A 14,211-nucleotide genomic window follows, 5' to 3' on the forward strand; every position below is an offset into this window, starting at 1 on the left:
GGACAAAAACCCTCAACCAAATGGAGTGTTGAATACGGCAGAGCAGTTGTTTTTGGCCTCAACAATGCATAGCAATAAGGCAGGCGTTCAGCAAAGAGCAAAAAAATACAGCCTGCCATGCAGTAGATTAGTTAGTCCTTCCCCAGAGCATAAGCATGGACACAGCATGCTTTTGGCAGGTGTTTTAGTTCAGCACTTTTGGCTGGGAAAAACGTGATGGCTCCTTGACTGTCTGTGCTCGTGTGACATGGTGTATTATGCAACGTTGAAATATTTTGTACGTAGGTTTTTTTTATGTGAGAATGTAAGCCATTGTGAACCAAATTTCCTCACTGGAACCAACAAAAATCAAAAGAAAGTAACTATTCAGAACTACTACCAGAAACCCAATAACTTTCTGAGTCTGAGCATCTCTGATGAGCTATGACGACTTCCCGCTGACCTAACAGTTGTTATTTCTTATGTCAAAAGGTAGACCACAAGCTTACCTTTTTCCATAAATTCTTCCTCAGAATTCTTCCCAATAAAACCATAGGATTTACGTTCAAATAACAGAAGGCCTGAAGGGAAAGTCTGACATTTCTATTTCAGACATTTCAGAAGCCTACAAATGCCTTTGATCCAGCGACATTTTCCCACATTCATCACCCAGACTTTGCCTTTATTTTCCCAACCAGAGATGTTACTCTGAACCAAAAGTCCATCTCAGGCTTGGCATCATCTCCTTTAAAAACCAAAGTCTCAAAGCAGACCACTTCAAAATGGTACATCACAGCTAAAGCAAAGCTGAGCATGATGGCATTACCAGTCACTTCCCTCCACTCTCCCCAGGCATGCACCGCTGTGCATAGGAGGAGGAAGGTAACAGACATACTATTATGATCAATATTTCCAGTATTATCATAATCATAAATATTATTTTTAGCATTTAGGATACATATCAACGACAAGAAAATCTATCTCGCATTTTTACCAATCTTTTCCCAGTACTTTTCTTGACTTTTATTTTTGAGGAAGCTGCCCGTGCTGTTGTCTGCCCTAGGCTTCTTGTCCTGGTCCTTCTTCCCTAACCGTCCGGGGTTATTCTTCTGGAACGAATTTCTACCATGGCCATGGGTGTTACTCCCAGCACCGCTCCCGCCACCACCACTGCTGCTGCTGCTGCTGCTGTTGAAGCCGGCGGGTCCACCTTCCGAGGAAGAGGAGGGGGTGGTGGGGCCGTCGTTGCGCCAGTGGTGGTAGGTGGAGTTGAACACGGCGTCATTCGGGAAGGCCGACCGCTGGACATGGATGCGGTTGGTGTTGATGATCTCGCAGTCAATCTGCATCATGCCGATGCTGTCCTCTGAAGAGCCATGACTCTCTGCCAGAGACGAGATCAGAACGAAAGATAGTTACATAAAGGACAGTTAAATGAAAAATATTTAAATGACTGATAGTTATATGACAGATTGTCAAATGACGGGTAGTTAAATGATGGGTAATTAAACGACAGACGGTTAAATAACGGATACTCAAAAGACATGTAGTTAAATGATGGATCGTTAAATGACAGATCGTTTAATGACGGAGAGTTAAATGACGCACAGTTGAATGGCAGATCGTTAAAAGACGGAAAATTAAATGACGAATGCTTAAATGACAGTTAAATGAGGGTTGGTTAAATTACTGATAGTTAAGTGAGAGATGGTTAAATGATAGATAGTTAAATGACAGATTAGTTTTTTTTAGTTTTAGTAAGAGTTTTACGGCACTTGCAACACAATAAGGTCATATAAGTGCCGAAGAATAGATTATGCGTTACAAGAGAGTAACAAACACAAAAAAGAAAGAGGTGAGATAAGGACGTCAGACGTTTGATAGGAAAGAAGGAGCAGACCACACCAGAACACCCGCCAACCGCCCACTAAATGACAGATGGTTGAATGATAGATAGTTAAATGACAGATGGTTGAATGATAGATAGTTGAATGACAGATGGTTGAATGATAGATAGTTAAATGACGAGATTACAACAACAGATAGATGAATGACGAATCATTAAATTACAGATAATTAAATGACAAATAGTTAAATGACAGATGGTAAAATTATACAGTTGAGTGACAAATAGTAGAATGACAGATAGTGAAATGACAGATAGCTATATGACAGTTAACTATACACAAATTTTTCCACCTGGCTTGGTCTTATCAGAGATGGACATTAAATTCTGAGGTCCTGCCTCTTGAAGGACCTTACAGTATTGCAAGTGGCGTTAGTTAAGCCTAAACAATTTCCCAAATCATTTCAAACCCAAAGACTTGGGCCGGGGTTAACTGACCACTACACAAACTTCACAAACGTGTCCCCACCCACTCTTACTGAGTAGGTGGTTGGCGGGTGCTCTGGTGTGGTTTGCTCCTTCTTTCCTATCAAACATCTATTGTCCTTATCTCCCCTTTTTCTTTTCTATGTTTGTCACTCTCTTGTTACACCTCTAATCTTCTAGCGCTCATATGACCTTATGCAGTTTTGAGCGCCGTAAAACCTCTATTAAAACAAACAAACTCTAACTGACCGTTCATGCTCTGAGTGAAGACGGGCATGAGCAGGGACATGCGGGGCCTCATGGTCTTGTTGTGGGCGGTAGCCGGCACCAGGAAGTAATCCTGAGGAGAAGACAATGCAGTGGGGTAAGGCGACATGAGGAGAGGACAACACAGTGGGGTAAGGCAACATGAGGAGAGGACAACACAGTGGGGTAAGGCAACATGAGGAGAGGACAACACACATGAGGAGAGGACAACACACATGAGGAGAGGACAACGCAGTGGGGTAAGGCAACATGAGGAGAGGACAACACAGTGGGGTAAGGCAACATGAGGAGAGGACAACACACATGAGGAGAGGACAACACACATGAGGAGAGGACAACGCAGTGGGGTAAGGCAACATGAGGACAACGCAGTGGGGTAAGGCAACATGAGGAGGGGTAAACCCACAACGCTGGGGCCCTTTTTTGGTACGAAAACTTAAACTACTTAACACATTACACCCTAACTCGCCCGAGATCGCCCGGGAATTCCCTTACGCGCTCCACCCTGACTCGCCCGGAACCGCCCGCGCCGACCCAGCGTCTTTAGAAACGAAAGTCTCGCCTTGACGAGACTCTGGGGCCGGGATTTTGATTTGCATAGTATAGCAAAAAGTTTCTTCTTTCGTTTGATACCGAAACGAAATTTTTCGGGCCAGTAGTTTTAGTATTAGAGCTGATCGAAGTGCGATCGCGTTACCGACACTTCGAAAGTGTCTCGACTTGTAGAAAAGCGACACAATTGAGTTCGAAAACGGAAATAACGATGGATTTGAGCAAAAACGAGCATGTGACAAATCAGATGGCTCAGATTTTGATGAAAACGTTGTAGGAAGAGTAAGGGGCGATTCCGATTGATCAGACGGAGAAAATCTAGAATTTAGATCTAGGGCCCGACCGCGAGGCTGAGAGTGAGAGTGACGGGTCGGACACCCCGATTGAACTAAAGTTATAACATTTCCAACAGTTTGCGCATACATAAAGTTATATTTTTCTGAAACTACATTCAGTTTTCTTTTTAACTTTTATTTTTTCAGGATTTTTGGAATTTGTTTAGTATTTTTAAAATTTTTTTTTTTAAAGGCTAGTATTCACAGGAGGTGGGTTCTTTCCCCTTGCTTAGGATCTAACAATGGACTTCCCGTCCAGGCCCTTAGGGCGTAATGTGTTAAAGTGACATACACGTCACTAAATTGGTCGTTTCATCAAACAAGTGAACCTAGATCCACTTTGAGAGACTCAACTCCTAGTAAAAGAGTCCAGTTTTCCACAGTTGCCGAAAAGTAATTCGACATCGAATTCGTCGTAGAAGAATGCGCCTGTGCCGCTGCCAACGGTTTCGACCGAGAGCTGCTGGGAACGGCTTGCCGCAGAGAAGGAGTTAAAGCATTATAAGCAGAACAAACCGAACAGACCATAAAGATCGCCTTAGCGTACTTACCGTGCTGAAAGACAGCACGTAGAAGGTATCGTTCCGTCTCGGGATGGCGTTGAGAAACTGCTGCCTGGCGTCGTAGCCACCGCTGAACACCTGGACAGGGTAGCTGCCCTCGGCCACCGCCGGCACTCCGTTCACACCATGAGCGTAGCCTCCCCCTGACACGGAGCCGCCGAAGCGACGCAGGGGTAGGTAGTCCTTCTGTTTCTTCCTCTGCCGTTTCTTCTCTTTGTTCTTCATTTCCTCTTCCTGGCTGATCATCCAGCCCCTCAGCTGTTCCGCAAGTCTGCGCATAGACATACAGCATAGGTTGGGGTTATTTTTTAGTTTTAGTCAGAGTTTTTACAGCACTCGCAACACAAACAGACAAAGATAAGATACATCTTTTTTTTTTTTAGTTTTAGTAGAGGTTTTTCGGCGTTCGCAACGGCATAAGGTAATATGAGCGCCAGGAGATTAGAGGTGTTACAAGAGAGTAACAAACATAAAAAAGAAGAAGGGGAGATAAGGGCGATAGATGTTTGATAGGAAAGAAGAAGCAAACCACACCAGAGCACCCACTAACCACGCACGGATACATCTTTATTGTCCAGATCCTGGCACACTGATTCGGTGTAATCAAATAATATAGGTCATATAAGTGTTTAAGATAAAGGAATAACATACAAAGAAAAGAAGGAGAGATAAAAATGATACGTGCCCACCAGTTACCTACAGACACATTGAGTAAAAAAAGGGAACCAGCACACAGGTCATTCATTGTGTCAATAACTATTTCACCTATAAAAGAGACTGAAAATAAAAAGAGAACAGAGAACAAAGTGGCAAAAAAAATAACAATTAAATGAGGAACTGAGGTAGCTGCTTTACCTCAGCGGCAAATGCCAGTGAGGAGAAGTTAGAATGTTTCAAAATCAAGTTCAATAAAACTAGATTGACGAAGACAAACACACACACACATAAACACACACACATAAACACACACACACAAACACACAAACTCACACACACACACTCACACACAAACACACACACACACACATACATACACACACACATAAACACACACACACACAAAAAGCACAAACAATTCAAAACATACACGTACCAACTTGTACACAAGCACATATGAACACACATCTTTAAACCCCCCCAAGCACACACACACACAACCCTACACACATACAAACCTACACACAGACAAGTGCACACACTCACACACGCACGTATACCCACACACACACACACACCCACACTCACACACACATACACACACACACACTCACACACACACACACACACTCACACACACACACACACACTCACACACACACATACACACACACACACCTGATAGACTCAGTAGAATTGAAGTACATAGGGCACATATTGCCCAGCCTCTCCGTCACATTCATCTTCTCTGCCAGAAGACCCAGCTCCTCCCCGAACCGCAGCAGCAAAGACTTCTCTGTCAGGCGAGACCAGGCGTCCTTGGGATCACCTTGCTGGCCCCCCGGCACTGACGATGAAGATGACGACGAAGAAGACGATGACGACGACGATGGCATGGGACTGTCGTCTGGCACTGACAGCAGCTGACGACCGAGGTGATGTGAGGCGGGGATTGCATGAGGTGACGAGACGGCCAGGTCAGAGGAGGGAATGAGACTGGAACATACAATCAAACCATTGATGAAGGCGGATGGTCGAAGGGCGCCACCGATAGATCCTACTTTTTTTCTCTTCTTTCTTACCGTCGTTTCTGACTATCTGCCTCATTTTTTCCCCCTGCACTAAATGGCCATTATTGATAATTGCATCTCTTTATGAAAATCAACAACGCAATATAAAATGAAAAAGGAGAGAATCTCTTCTGGAGCATTACCCTCCTGATATTTTAAAAAGACATAATGTGAAAATTCAGATGTTCTGAAAATTACACCGACATTTTTTCGTTCAATGGTACTGTTTAAGACTACAGAAATCCCTGAATTCTTTTCTTACCATATATGTGTGTTGCTCTTAGAGTATGTATCTGTATATAACTCCAAAGGTCTAGTATTTAAATTCCTGCATGTGGTTGAATGATGCATTTGATGTAAATGTACATTTTGTCAACTTTACTTCTCCATTCATATTGAACTTTAATGAGAGTAATATATATGATTTAAATTTTTTATGTATACCTGCATGTGTTTTTACGGTCCTGTACAGCCAAGGAAAATTTCCCTCTGGGATAATAAAGTACTATCTCATCTTATCTTATCTTATCTTATCTTATCTTACAGGTCACTACTCGTAAATAAAACATGCCAAATGTTTTGACGTAACTGTCTCTTATAACTCATTCCTGACTGACTAAACTCATTCTTCAATCTACAACACATAATTCGCTGGCTGGGTGCAAGAACCCTACAAGTGTCAATTTGCAAATTGGCACTTGTAGGGTTCTTGCACCCAGCCAGCGAATATAAATTTGCTCATAGTTTGCAAGTTGTTGCCTCCTTTTTACAGTTTCAGGTAAAGAATCAAAACATCTTTATGAATTAGGAAGTTACGTTTTTTGGGGTTTATTAAGTACAACGAAACCGTACGTCTTTGAGCATTGTCAAATGATCAGAAAAGACGTCCTTAATGTTTTAATGGCAGAATACCAATTAGCACAGACAGCAGTCATATTAGATTTAGTCAGTTTTAAGGCACTTGCAACATAATTAGGTCATATGCGTTACAACGAGGTGGAATCAGGCACTCGTCAATTTTTGGGTATATGGACTTATAGTTACCATTCTAAAGCTCGATCATTTGTCTTGCTTGTGATTTAAAAAATTACCCATGTATCTTGAACACAAGTTGAGATGCTTGCAATTGAAGGAGGTGGGGGTCGCCTGATTTCAGAGGTGAAATTACCGAGATAATGTAGGTCAAATTCTGGTGTCTTACATAGCTTTAGAGACCTTGGAAACTAATCATTTATATTTTCTGTGCCTTAAATCAACTTTTTCCATTGAAATCTTCACAAAAATGTGTTTTTCATAGATATAAAAGGTGCTGAACTAAAAAAAAAATTGAAAAAAAATTGCAAAACCTACGGAAAAATGCAGATTTCTCTGATTTCATTATTCTGACGAGCGCCTGATTTCACCAAGCTGCCTCAAATATTAGTTCAAAGATTAGAGGTGTTACAAGAGAGTAACAAACACAAAAAAGGAGGAAGAGAGAAAAGGACGATAGATGTCTGATAGGAAAGAAATTCCAAAACCACACCAGAGCACCCGCCAACCACCCACAGTCGCAGTCAGGAGAAGTAAGTGTGCTGCAGCTGTAACAATTTACAGGGAGAGACTTGGAGACGGCCGACATAAAACAGCTGAGAAGGAAGGTCAGAGAAACTTATTGGGTGTGCGACGGCAGTACCTGTATGGGGAGAGACTGAAGGTGAAAAACAGGGCAAGGCACATCAGTCCCATTTTCTTGGCCGTGCTGTGGCCTCCGCTGGAAGTCCTCAGCTGTGAGTTCTGTCAGACAAGAGAAATAAAAAAATAAAATAAACCATTAAATACCATTATATTTATCCCAGAGCAGAAATTGGGCTCGCAACCACTTGCAATGCAAAAATTGACTTTTTTTAAATGTCATGTGCTGCGCAACACACTACAAACACATAATATGTGAGGCAGCGTGGTGGAATCAGGCTCTCGTCAACTTTTGGGCATGTAGAGTTATTGGTATCATCTTATAGCTTGTTCATTTGTCTTTATTTGTGTTTTAAAAAATATCCATTTATCTTGAATACAAGTCGAGATATTTGAGAATGAAGGGGGTGGGGGTCACCTGTTTTCAGAGGTAAAATTAGTGAGAAAATGGCCGCCAAAGATTAGTTATTTCCTTTGCTTAAGAGTCCGTGGTAACTGAAAATTTACATTTTTTGTGCCTTTAACCAACGTTTTCAGAAAAAGCCATACAGAAATGAGTTCGTTAATGGGCATGAAAGGTGTAGAGTCAAAAAACAAAAATTTGGAAAGAATTCACAAACCTGTTGAAAAATGCAAGTTTCTTCACTTTGATTATTTTGACGAGAGCCTGATTCCACCACGCTGCCTCACATATCACATTCCACAATCTGCACATATCTTCACATCTTACTCAAGGACACCTCACTGTATCCATTCATCTCAAAATCATACTACAGAAATTTCCAGACCTTGATAACAGCACAACTTCAGCTCAAATATCAAGCCACTGATCACAAAGACATCATTCCCCGCAAAATTTGGACATCAATTTGTCTCGGTACAACAATTCTTCTTCTACAAATGCCACATCTGAAACAGATATCAACAATCATGTTCCCCACTCATTTCTCTGTTCATATACTCTCAAGAACCTATAATATCCTGATCTTTTCCTAGCACCCATTTGTCCCAGTCGTTGCTGTTGTTGTTGTTAGCGATCCAATAGCATTTGAGTGTTAACTCTTCTGCATGATGCCATTCGGTAATAGTTGCATGTCTGTTCTAATTGTTGTCTTGAGGAGTAGAAGCAGTTAGATGTGTGGGGTAGCTTGGGAAGAAAACATCCCCTTAGTAAATCAGTTAGTTTTCTACAGAAGAACAGATGATGTTCCACTGTCTCTGAGGGGTAGTCACATAGTGGGCAGGCAGCAGACTGCTTTACTCCAATTCGGTTGAGATGTTGGTTGAGGGGTACATGTTGTGTTCTAAGTTGGAAGATCATGGATTGATCTCCCCTCCTCAACTCATTGATTGGATCTATTTGTCCCAGTCCTGTAAGTAAATTATTCATGCGCCTCATCCGACTCTGAAGTAGAACAATACTTTATCAAAAATCAATAAGCCCTGGCGTTTCGCACAACACTCCATAAAGTTACAACCGCAAAAAAAAAATGTCAGGCCTGCTGCTAGCCCAGTGAAAACAAGTCCACCACTTTCATGACAAAGAAGGGTAATAAAGGTATGGATTATAAGCTCCATTTAGAACAAAAAGATTATTTAAGACACTGAATAAAAGTTTATTAAAAAGGAGCAGCTTCCGAATTCAACAACGTCCATAAACGACTATGATAAACACTTCCAAAACAACCCAAGTTCTAGAAACAAGGGCATTCACACAATTACACGACACATAGTGATACCAAGTGATCAAACGTAATTTTTGTTCTCGCCTTCCAAGAATAGATATATCGACCGAAAATCGACACTGGAGTCAGATTTACAGACTTTCAATTGATTTTGTCAGCACACCTCACAAACACAGAAACACAAGTGACGGTCCTACCTCCTGCTGTAGGGAGCCCACCAGTCGTTTGAGCCCCTGGTTCTCACGGACCAGCCGCTGGTTCTCATCCTGGCACTGCTGGAGACGTTCCTCGAGGGTGCTCAGGTACTGAACAAACAAAACAAAACAAAAAACAAGTTACTCTAGGATGCTCAGTTTTTCCGTTTTACGATGGGCATACCAAAAGTTTTTTACTTGACCAAGAAGGAATAAAGGTGGAACGCTGAAACTTGGTACTAAGCTTAGTTTTTCTTTTATGTGGTCGTCTCCCAGAGTTATACATGTTTGCTATCTGTGTATGACCTTGAAATGACCTTGAGAATAGAGGGCCCTCTCTGTGTCAGAAAACCAGCCCTCTACTGCTTCTTTGACCTCATCATCACTTTTTGTACACCAAACTTTTATCACCGCGTAGGATGGGCAATCAGTTCCATATACGGCATGCATCTCCGTAAAAATATCCTGTAGTTGCTTGCCTTGCAAGAACAAATACTTCTTTACTGCCCTGCGCTCAATTTTCTCCATTTTTATGTTGAAACTGGAGAACAACATACCCCCATTCACGTACAGTGCGCTGGTTGCAAAACCAGTAATCTGAAATTCCCAAAATTTTACAAGCATTCTATGAAGATGATCGTTGGCTTTCACACCAAATTCCAGCTTTCTACCTTGATTCCTTCATGGTCAGGTAAAAAAAACTTTTGGTATGCCCCTCGTAGTAGAGGTTTTACGGCGCTCACAACTGCATCAGGTCATATGAGCACCAGAAGATTAGAGGTGTTACAAGAGAGTAACAAACATAAAAAAGAAGGAGGGGAGATAAGGACGATAGATGTTTGATGGGAGAGAAGGAGCAAACCACACCAGGGTATCCTCCAACCACCCACAGCCATTTAGTGCCGTGAAAGATCGAAACAGAGGGAACAAAAAAACAACAGATGGAAAGAAAAACATAGTTACTTGTACATGAAAAAAATTAAAGAATATTCAACACTAACCTTTTGGTTGCCTGCGGAAATGTGTTTAGTTACAAGGATAAGCCAAACCAGTCTCTATCTCTCTCTCTAGATCCTGTGATACTTTCCTCTGCGGTTGGGCCCCGATGCGTTGGAACCTCACAACTAAAGCACAGAATTAGACTGGGGCTCTAAACAGCCATTCCCCCTTTCCTCACGCCAAAATCTCTGCAGGCCTCCTCTGCCTCGATACAGCTCTTCCCTCTACCCTGCTGTAGTAATCCAGACTGCACTTGTCTCCCCCTTACTCACACACTCTCTCTGCTTTATACACTTGCGCCAAACAATACAATAGGCTAGGCCTAACCCCCCCTACCACTGATGAACACGCCAGATTGCCCCATAAACAGCCAAATAGACCACAAAAAAGAAGCGAGACCTACCAGCAGTGCCCTCCACTTAAATGTGCAGATTAAGCAAAAACTATTTACTTTTGTTGAGGCAAAATCAGGACAAAATAAAACAGTACATGGGCAATTCAATCATTATTAGAAAGTATCCTAATTTACAAAAGTTACAACAGAATATGGAGAAAAAACAACAATAAAAGTAACTCTGGTAAGAAAACTTACCTCCTTCTTCCTTTTACGGGACAGACTTGCAGATTCTCTGTTCTTGATAATCCTTTGAGCTCGTTTGAATGACTTTTCCTAGAAAATATTTTCAACATTCTTTTAAATACATAAAACAACAAACGTAAGACAAACTTTTTAAAAAAGGCAGAAATAATGCTTAGTGATCATAGCCACCCACTGACATCGGAATTTCAACTATCGACACGCAGTAAACGATACATTTCCAAAAAAGCAAGAACAGACAAAGACAATAATAATCATCATCATCATCATCATAAATTACATTTATATAGCACTCAACCCCGATCAAACTACACGGGCATTGAGCGCTTTACAATACAGTACAACAGTAACATAAAACGTTGTGTTGTGAATAAAAAGAAATCTCTCTAAATATTTATCTTACCAATTTAAAAACACAAAAGACTTCAGCTGACATTTGATTGAATCAAAGGATTTGATCCCTCTTAATTAAACCACTTGGCAAAGCATCCCAGACCTTGGGGGTCTTTATGTTCAAATGCCCTTTCACCTATTGTTTTAAGTATCACAGATCGCCACTTCAGTGCTTTCTTGTCCTATCTCCATTTTCAATAACAGCGTTTTTGTTTGTTTTAGTAGAGGTTTTACGGCGCTCGCAACTGCATAAGGTCATACGAGCGCTAGAAGATTAGAGGTGTTACAAGAGAGTAACAAACATAAAAGAGAAGAAAGGGAGATAAGGACGATAGATGTTTGATAGGAAAGAAGAAGCAGACCACACCAGAGCGCCCACCAACCACCCGCTAATAACAGCGAAACCAGTTCATAACAAAGAGTGAGCTAAGAAGAAGACAATTTTCAAGGTAAAAAAAAAAATGGAGACAGGACAAGAAAGCACTGAGGTCGCGAGACGGTAAAAGAAATTCTCTGGCTGCCTCGAGGGGTACTCACATCTGTGATGGAGGTGATGCCATTGGCTGAGACAATGGAGGACGGTGCGCTGATCACAGTGCCCGCCGTGATGGGCTGGCCGGAGAAAGGGACGACGGTGGCCGAAGTGGTCAGCCACTGACTGCCACCTACAGGAGAAAACAACAAACAAACAAAAAACAAAAATCATCCCAGTTTTAAAAAGAAATGACACCAAAAATTTGTCATTACATTTATTTAAAAATTTTTGAAAAATTTTTTAACCCATTAAAAAATAAACAGAGGAAAAGCCATTCGAATATTGTCACAGGACACAAAATGTAGACCAATAAAGCACAAAAACATTTCTGAAATGTGAAAGAACAACACTGACTGCCACGAGAGAGAGGCGAATAACAAACAAAAAATAAAATTTCAATATATTTGACAAGAATGAAAATGGGCCCACGTCATTTCAATATCGTGTTGGACATAAAATGTAGAGCAACACAATAAAAGAAGACTATCTTTATTTCAGTATCGTGTTGGACATAAAATGTAGAGCAACACAATAAAAGAAGACTATCTTCTGAAGCAACAAAACAAAACCGACAGCTATATTTTATTTGATTTTGTTTGTTTATGTTTGTTTGTCAGGGTAAAGAGAAACGCATTGACACATTTTAATGGTCCATAAGTCCTGAGAAAAAGAAAGACTGACAAAAAAAAACAACAGAAGGAAAGAGAAGAAACAGGACCTACCACCGATGCCCTCCTACCACCTGCTTATTATTTGATTGTCACTTCAGATCACCAAAGACAGACCAACACAAGTGGCGCTGGTCACCTAGTGGTTTGGCTACCAGACTCGTAATCGTGAGATTATGGGCTTGGGGGTTCAAACCTCAGGTCAAGTTGTGTCCTTGGGAAAGGAACTTTACATGAATTTCCAACTAGGCTCGGTCATTTCGGAGATGAACGCTACACTCTGAGGTCCCGACTCTTAAACGACCTAACAGTGTTGATAGGGGTGTTAAACCTTTACTATTTTACAATTTCGGACCAACATTGCCATCACGCCATATTCCATCGAGAAGACGACAGTCACAGAGTCTGCTATTACACACTTTTATTTTAACACACTTGCACTCTTGTGCTCTAAAAAAAAAAAAAATTACAATAAGTTTCAAGGGCAGATTGATTGACTGAGAAGCCAGCTCACAATGTGACAAAGTAAATCCTAACATGAAATCCCAAAGGGAGGTAGGGAGGGAGGAAGAGAGAGAGTGAGAGAAAGAGAGAGAGAGAGAGAGAGAGAGAGAGAGAGAGAGGGGGGGGGAGAAAGAAAGAGAGAGAGGAGAGGAGGGAGAAAGGGAGGGAGAGAAGGGGAGAGGGAGAGAGACATCGGGGAAGGAGGGAGAGAGGGGGAGAGAGAGAGAGACATCGGGGAAGGAGAAAGAGAGAGACAGACAAACAGAGAGAGAAACAAAGAGAGAGAGAGAGAGACACAGAGAGAGTCACACTGAGTCACACTGTCATTCCATTTTAAAAACCACCTGAATCCATGGGACAATCTTGACAAAAATTCATGCACTCTCCCTCTCATACTATAATTAAGGGATCCAAAACTGCCAAATATTAGAAATCAAATGCACAGAACAATACCACCCCTCCTGCTCTACTGACCTTGAGTAGGTGCGACCTCTGACCCTGGCTTGGGTTGGATCTTGATCTTACTGCTGAGAATAGCGTTGATATTGACAGCTGCCATCGGCTTGGCCACGCCCCCTACTTGCTGGAGCATGCCTCCTGCCCCGCCCACCCCATTCTCCACCGAGGCGACATTGGGCACAACGATGTAATTCCGCTGCTGGCCCGAGGGTGCTGCCAGCGGCGGAGTGGAAGAGGAGCACGCAACCGTGGAGCTGGGCAGCACATACGATTTCTGCTGCAAAGGGAACTGGACACCCGCCGAGCCACCGCTGAGAAACCCATTCTGCTGGCCGAGGGGAGGCGAGTGAAAGAAGGAGGAGGACGTGGACGAGGTCGGGGAGGAGGAGCCGGAGGACGGGGACGACAACGCCGACGGCGACGCCGACGACGAATAATGCGACGGGGACGAGATGGTGCCCGTCAGGGGCAGACATGACGGCTCGATAAAGTAGTTCTGCTGCAGCTGCTGCTGCTGCTGTGGGGATGAGGGGAAGCCGGCGACCACAGAGGGCTGGTGTTGGTGTTGTTGGAGGTGGTGGTGGTGCGGGGCGGGCAGGAGCAGGCAGTCCGACTCCTCTTTGACGTTCACCTCACTGCTGAAGCCATACAAGTCTGGGGAGACTGGCTGCTGGTGACAAAGGAATACACAGTAGATTCAATAGAGGGGAAAGTAGGAGTAGGAACAATATCAATAATAACAATAAT

At 42.5% G+C, this 14,211-nt stretch overlaps 1 protein-coding gene across 2 annotated transcripts in view; it reads right to left on the reverse strand.

The window, feature by feature from the left end:
• Positions 1–295: 295 nt before the first annotated feature.
• Positions 296–14,211, reverse strand: part of LOC101846271 (cyclic AMP-dependent transcription factor ATF-6 beta) — a 55,514-nt gene continuing 41,598 nt past the window's right edge. Inside the window, exons 5-13 of one of the 2 annotated variants that reach the window (XM_013079576.2) lie at positions 13,480–14,131; positions 11,836–11,963; positions 10,900–10,977; positions 9,312–9,419; positions 7,431–7,531; positions 5,364–5,681; positions 4,017–4,299; positions 2,561–2,651; positions 296–1,363 (exon numbers count right to left, since the gene is read on the reverse strand). In XM_013079576.2, coding sequence (XP_012935030.1) covers positions 957–1,363; positions 2,561–2,651; positions 4,017–4,299; positions 5,364–5,681; positions 7,431–7,531; positions 9,312–9,419; positions 10,900–10,977; positions 11,836–11,963; positions 13,480–14,131 — 2,166 coding nt within the window. In that variant the 3' untranslated portion in view covers positions 296–956. Of the gene's footprint in view, positions 1,364–2,560; positions 2,652–4,016; positions 4,300–5,363; positions 5,682–7,430; positions 7,532–9,311; positions 9,420–10,899; positions 10,978–11,835; positions 11,964–13,479; positions 14,135–14,211 lie in introns of both variants that reach the window. The other variant, XM_005093033.3, reaches the window with a different exon arrangement.

Source organism: Aplysia californica, unplaced genomic scaffold (genome assembly GCF_000002075.1).
Source record: "Aplysia californica isolate F4 #8 unplaced genomic scaffold, AplCal3.0 scaffold00056, whole genome shotgun sequence".
NCBI lineage: Eukaryota > Metazoa > Mollusca > Gastropoda > Aplysiida > Aplysiidae > Aplysia > Aplysia californica.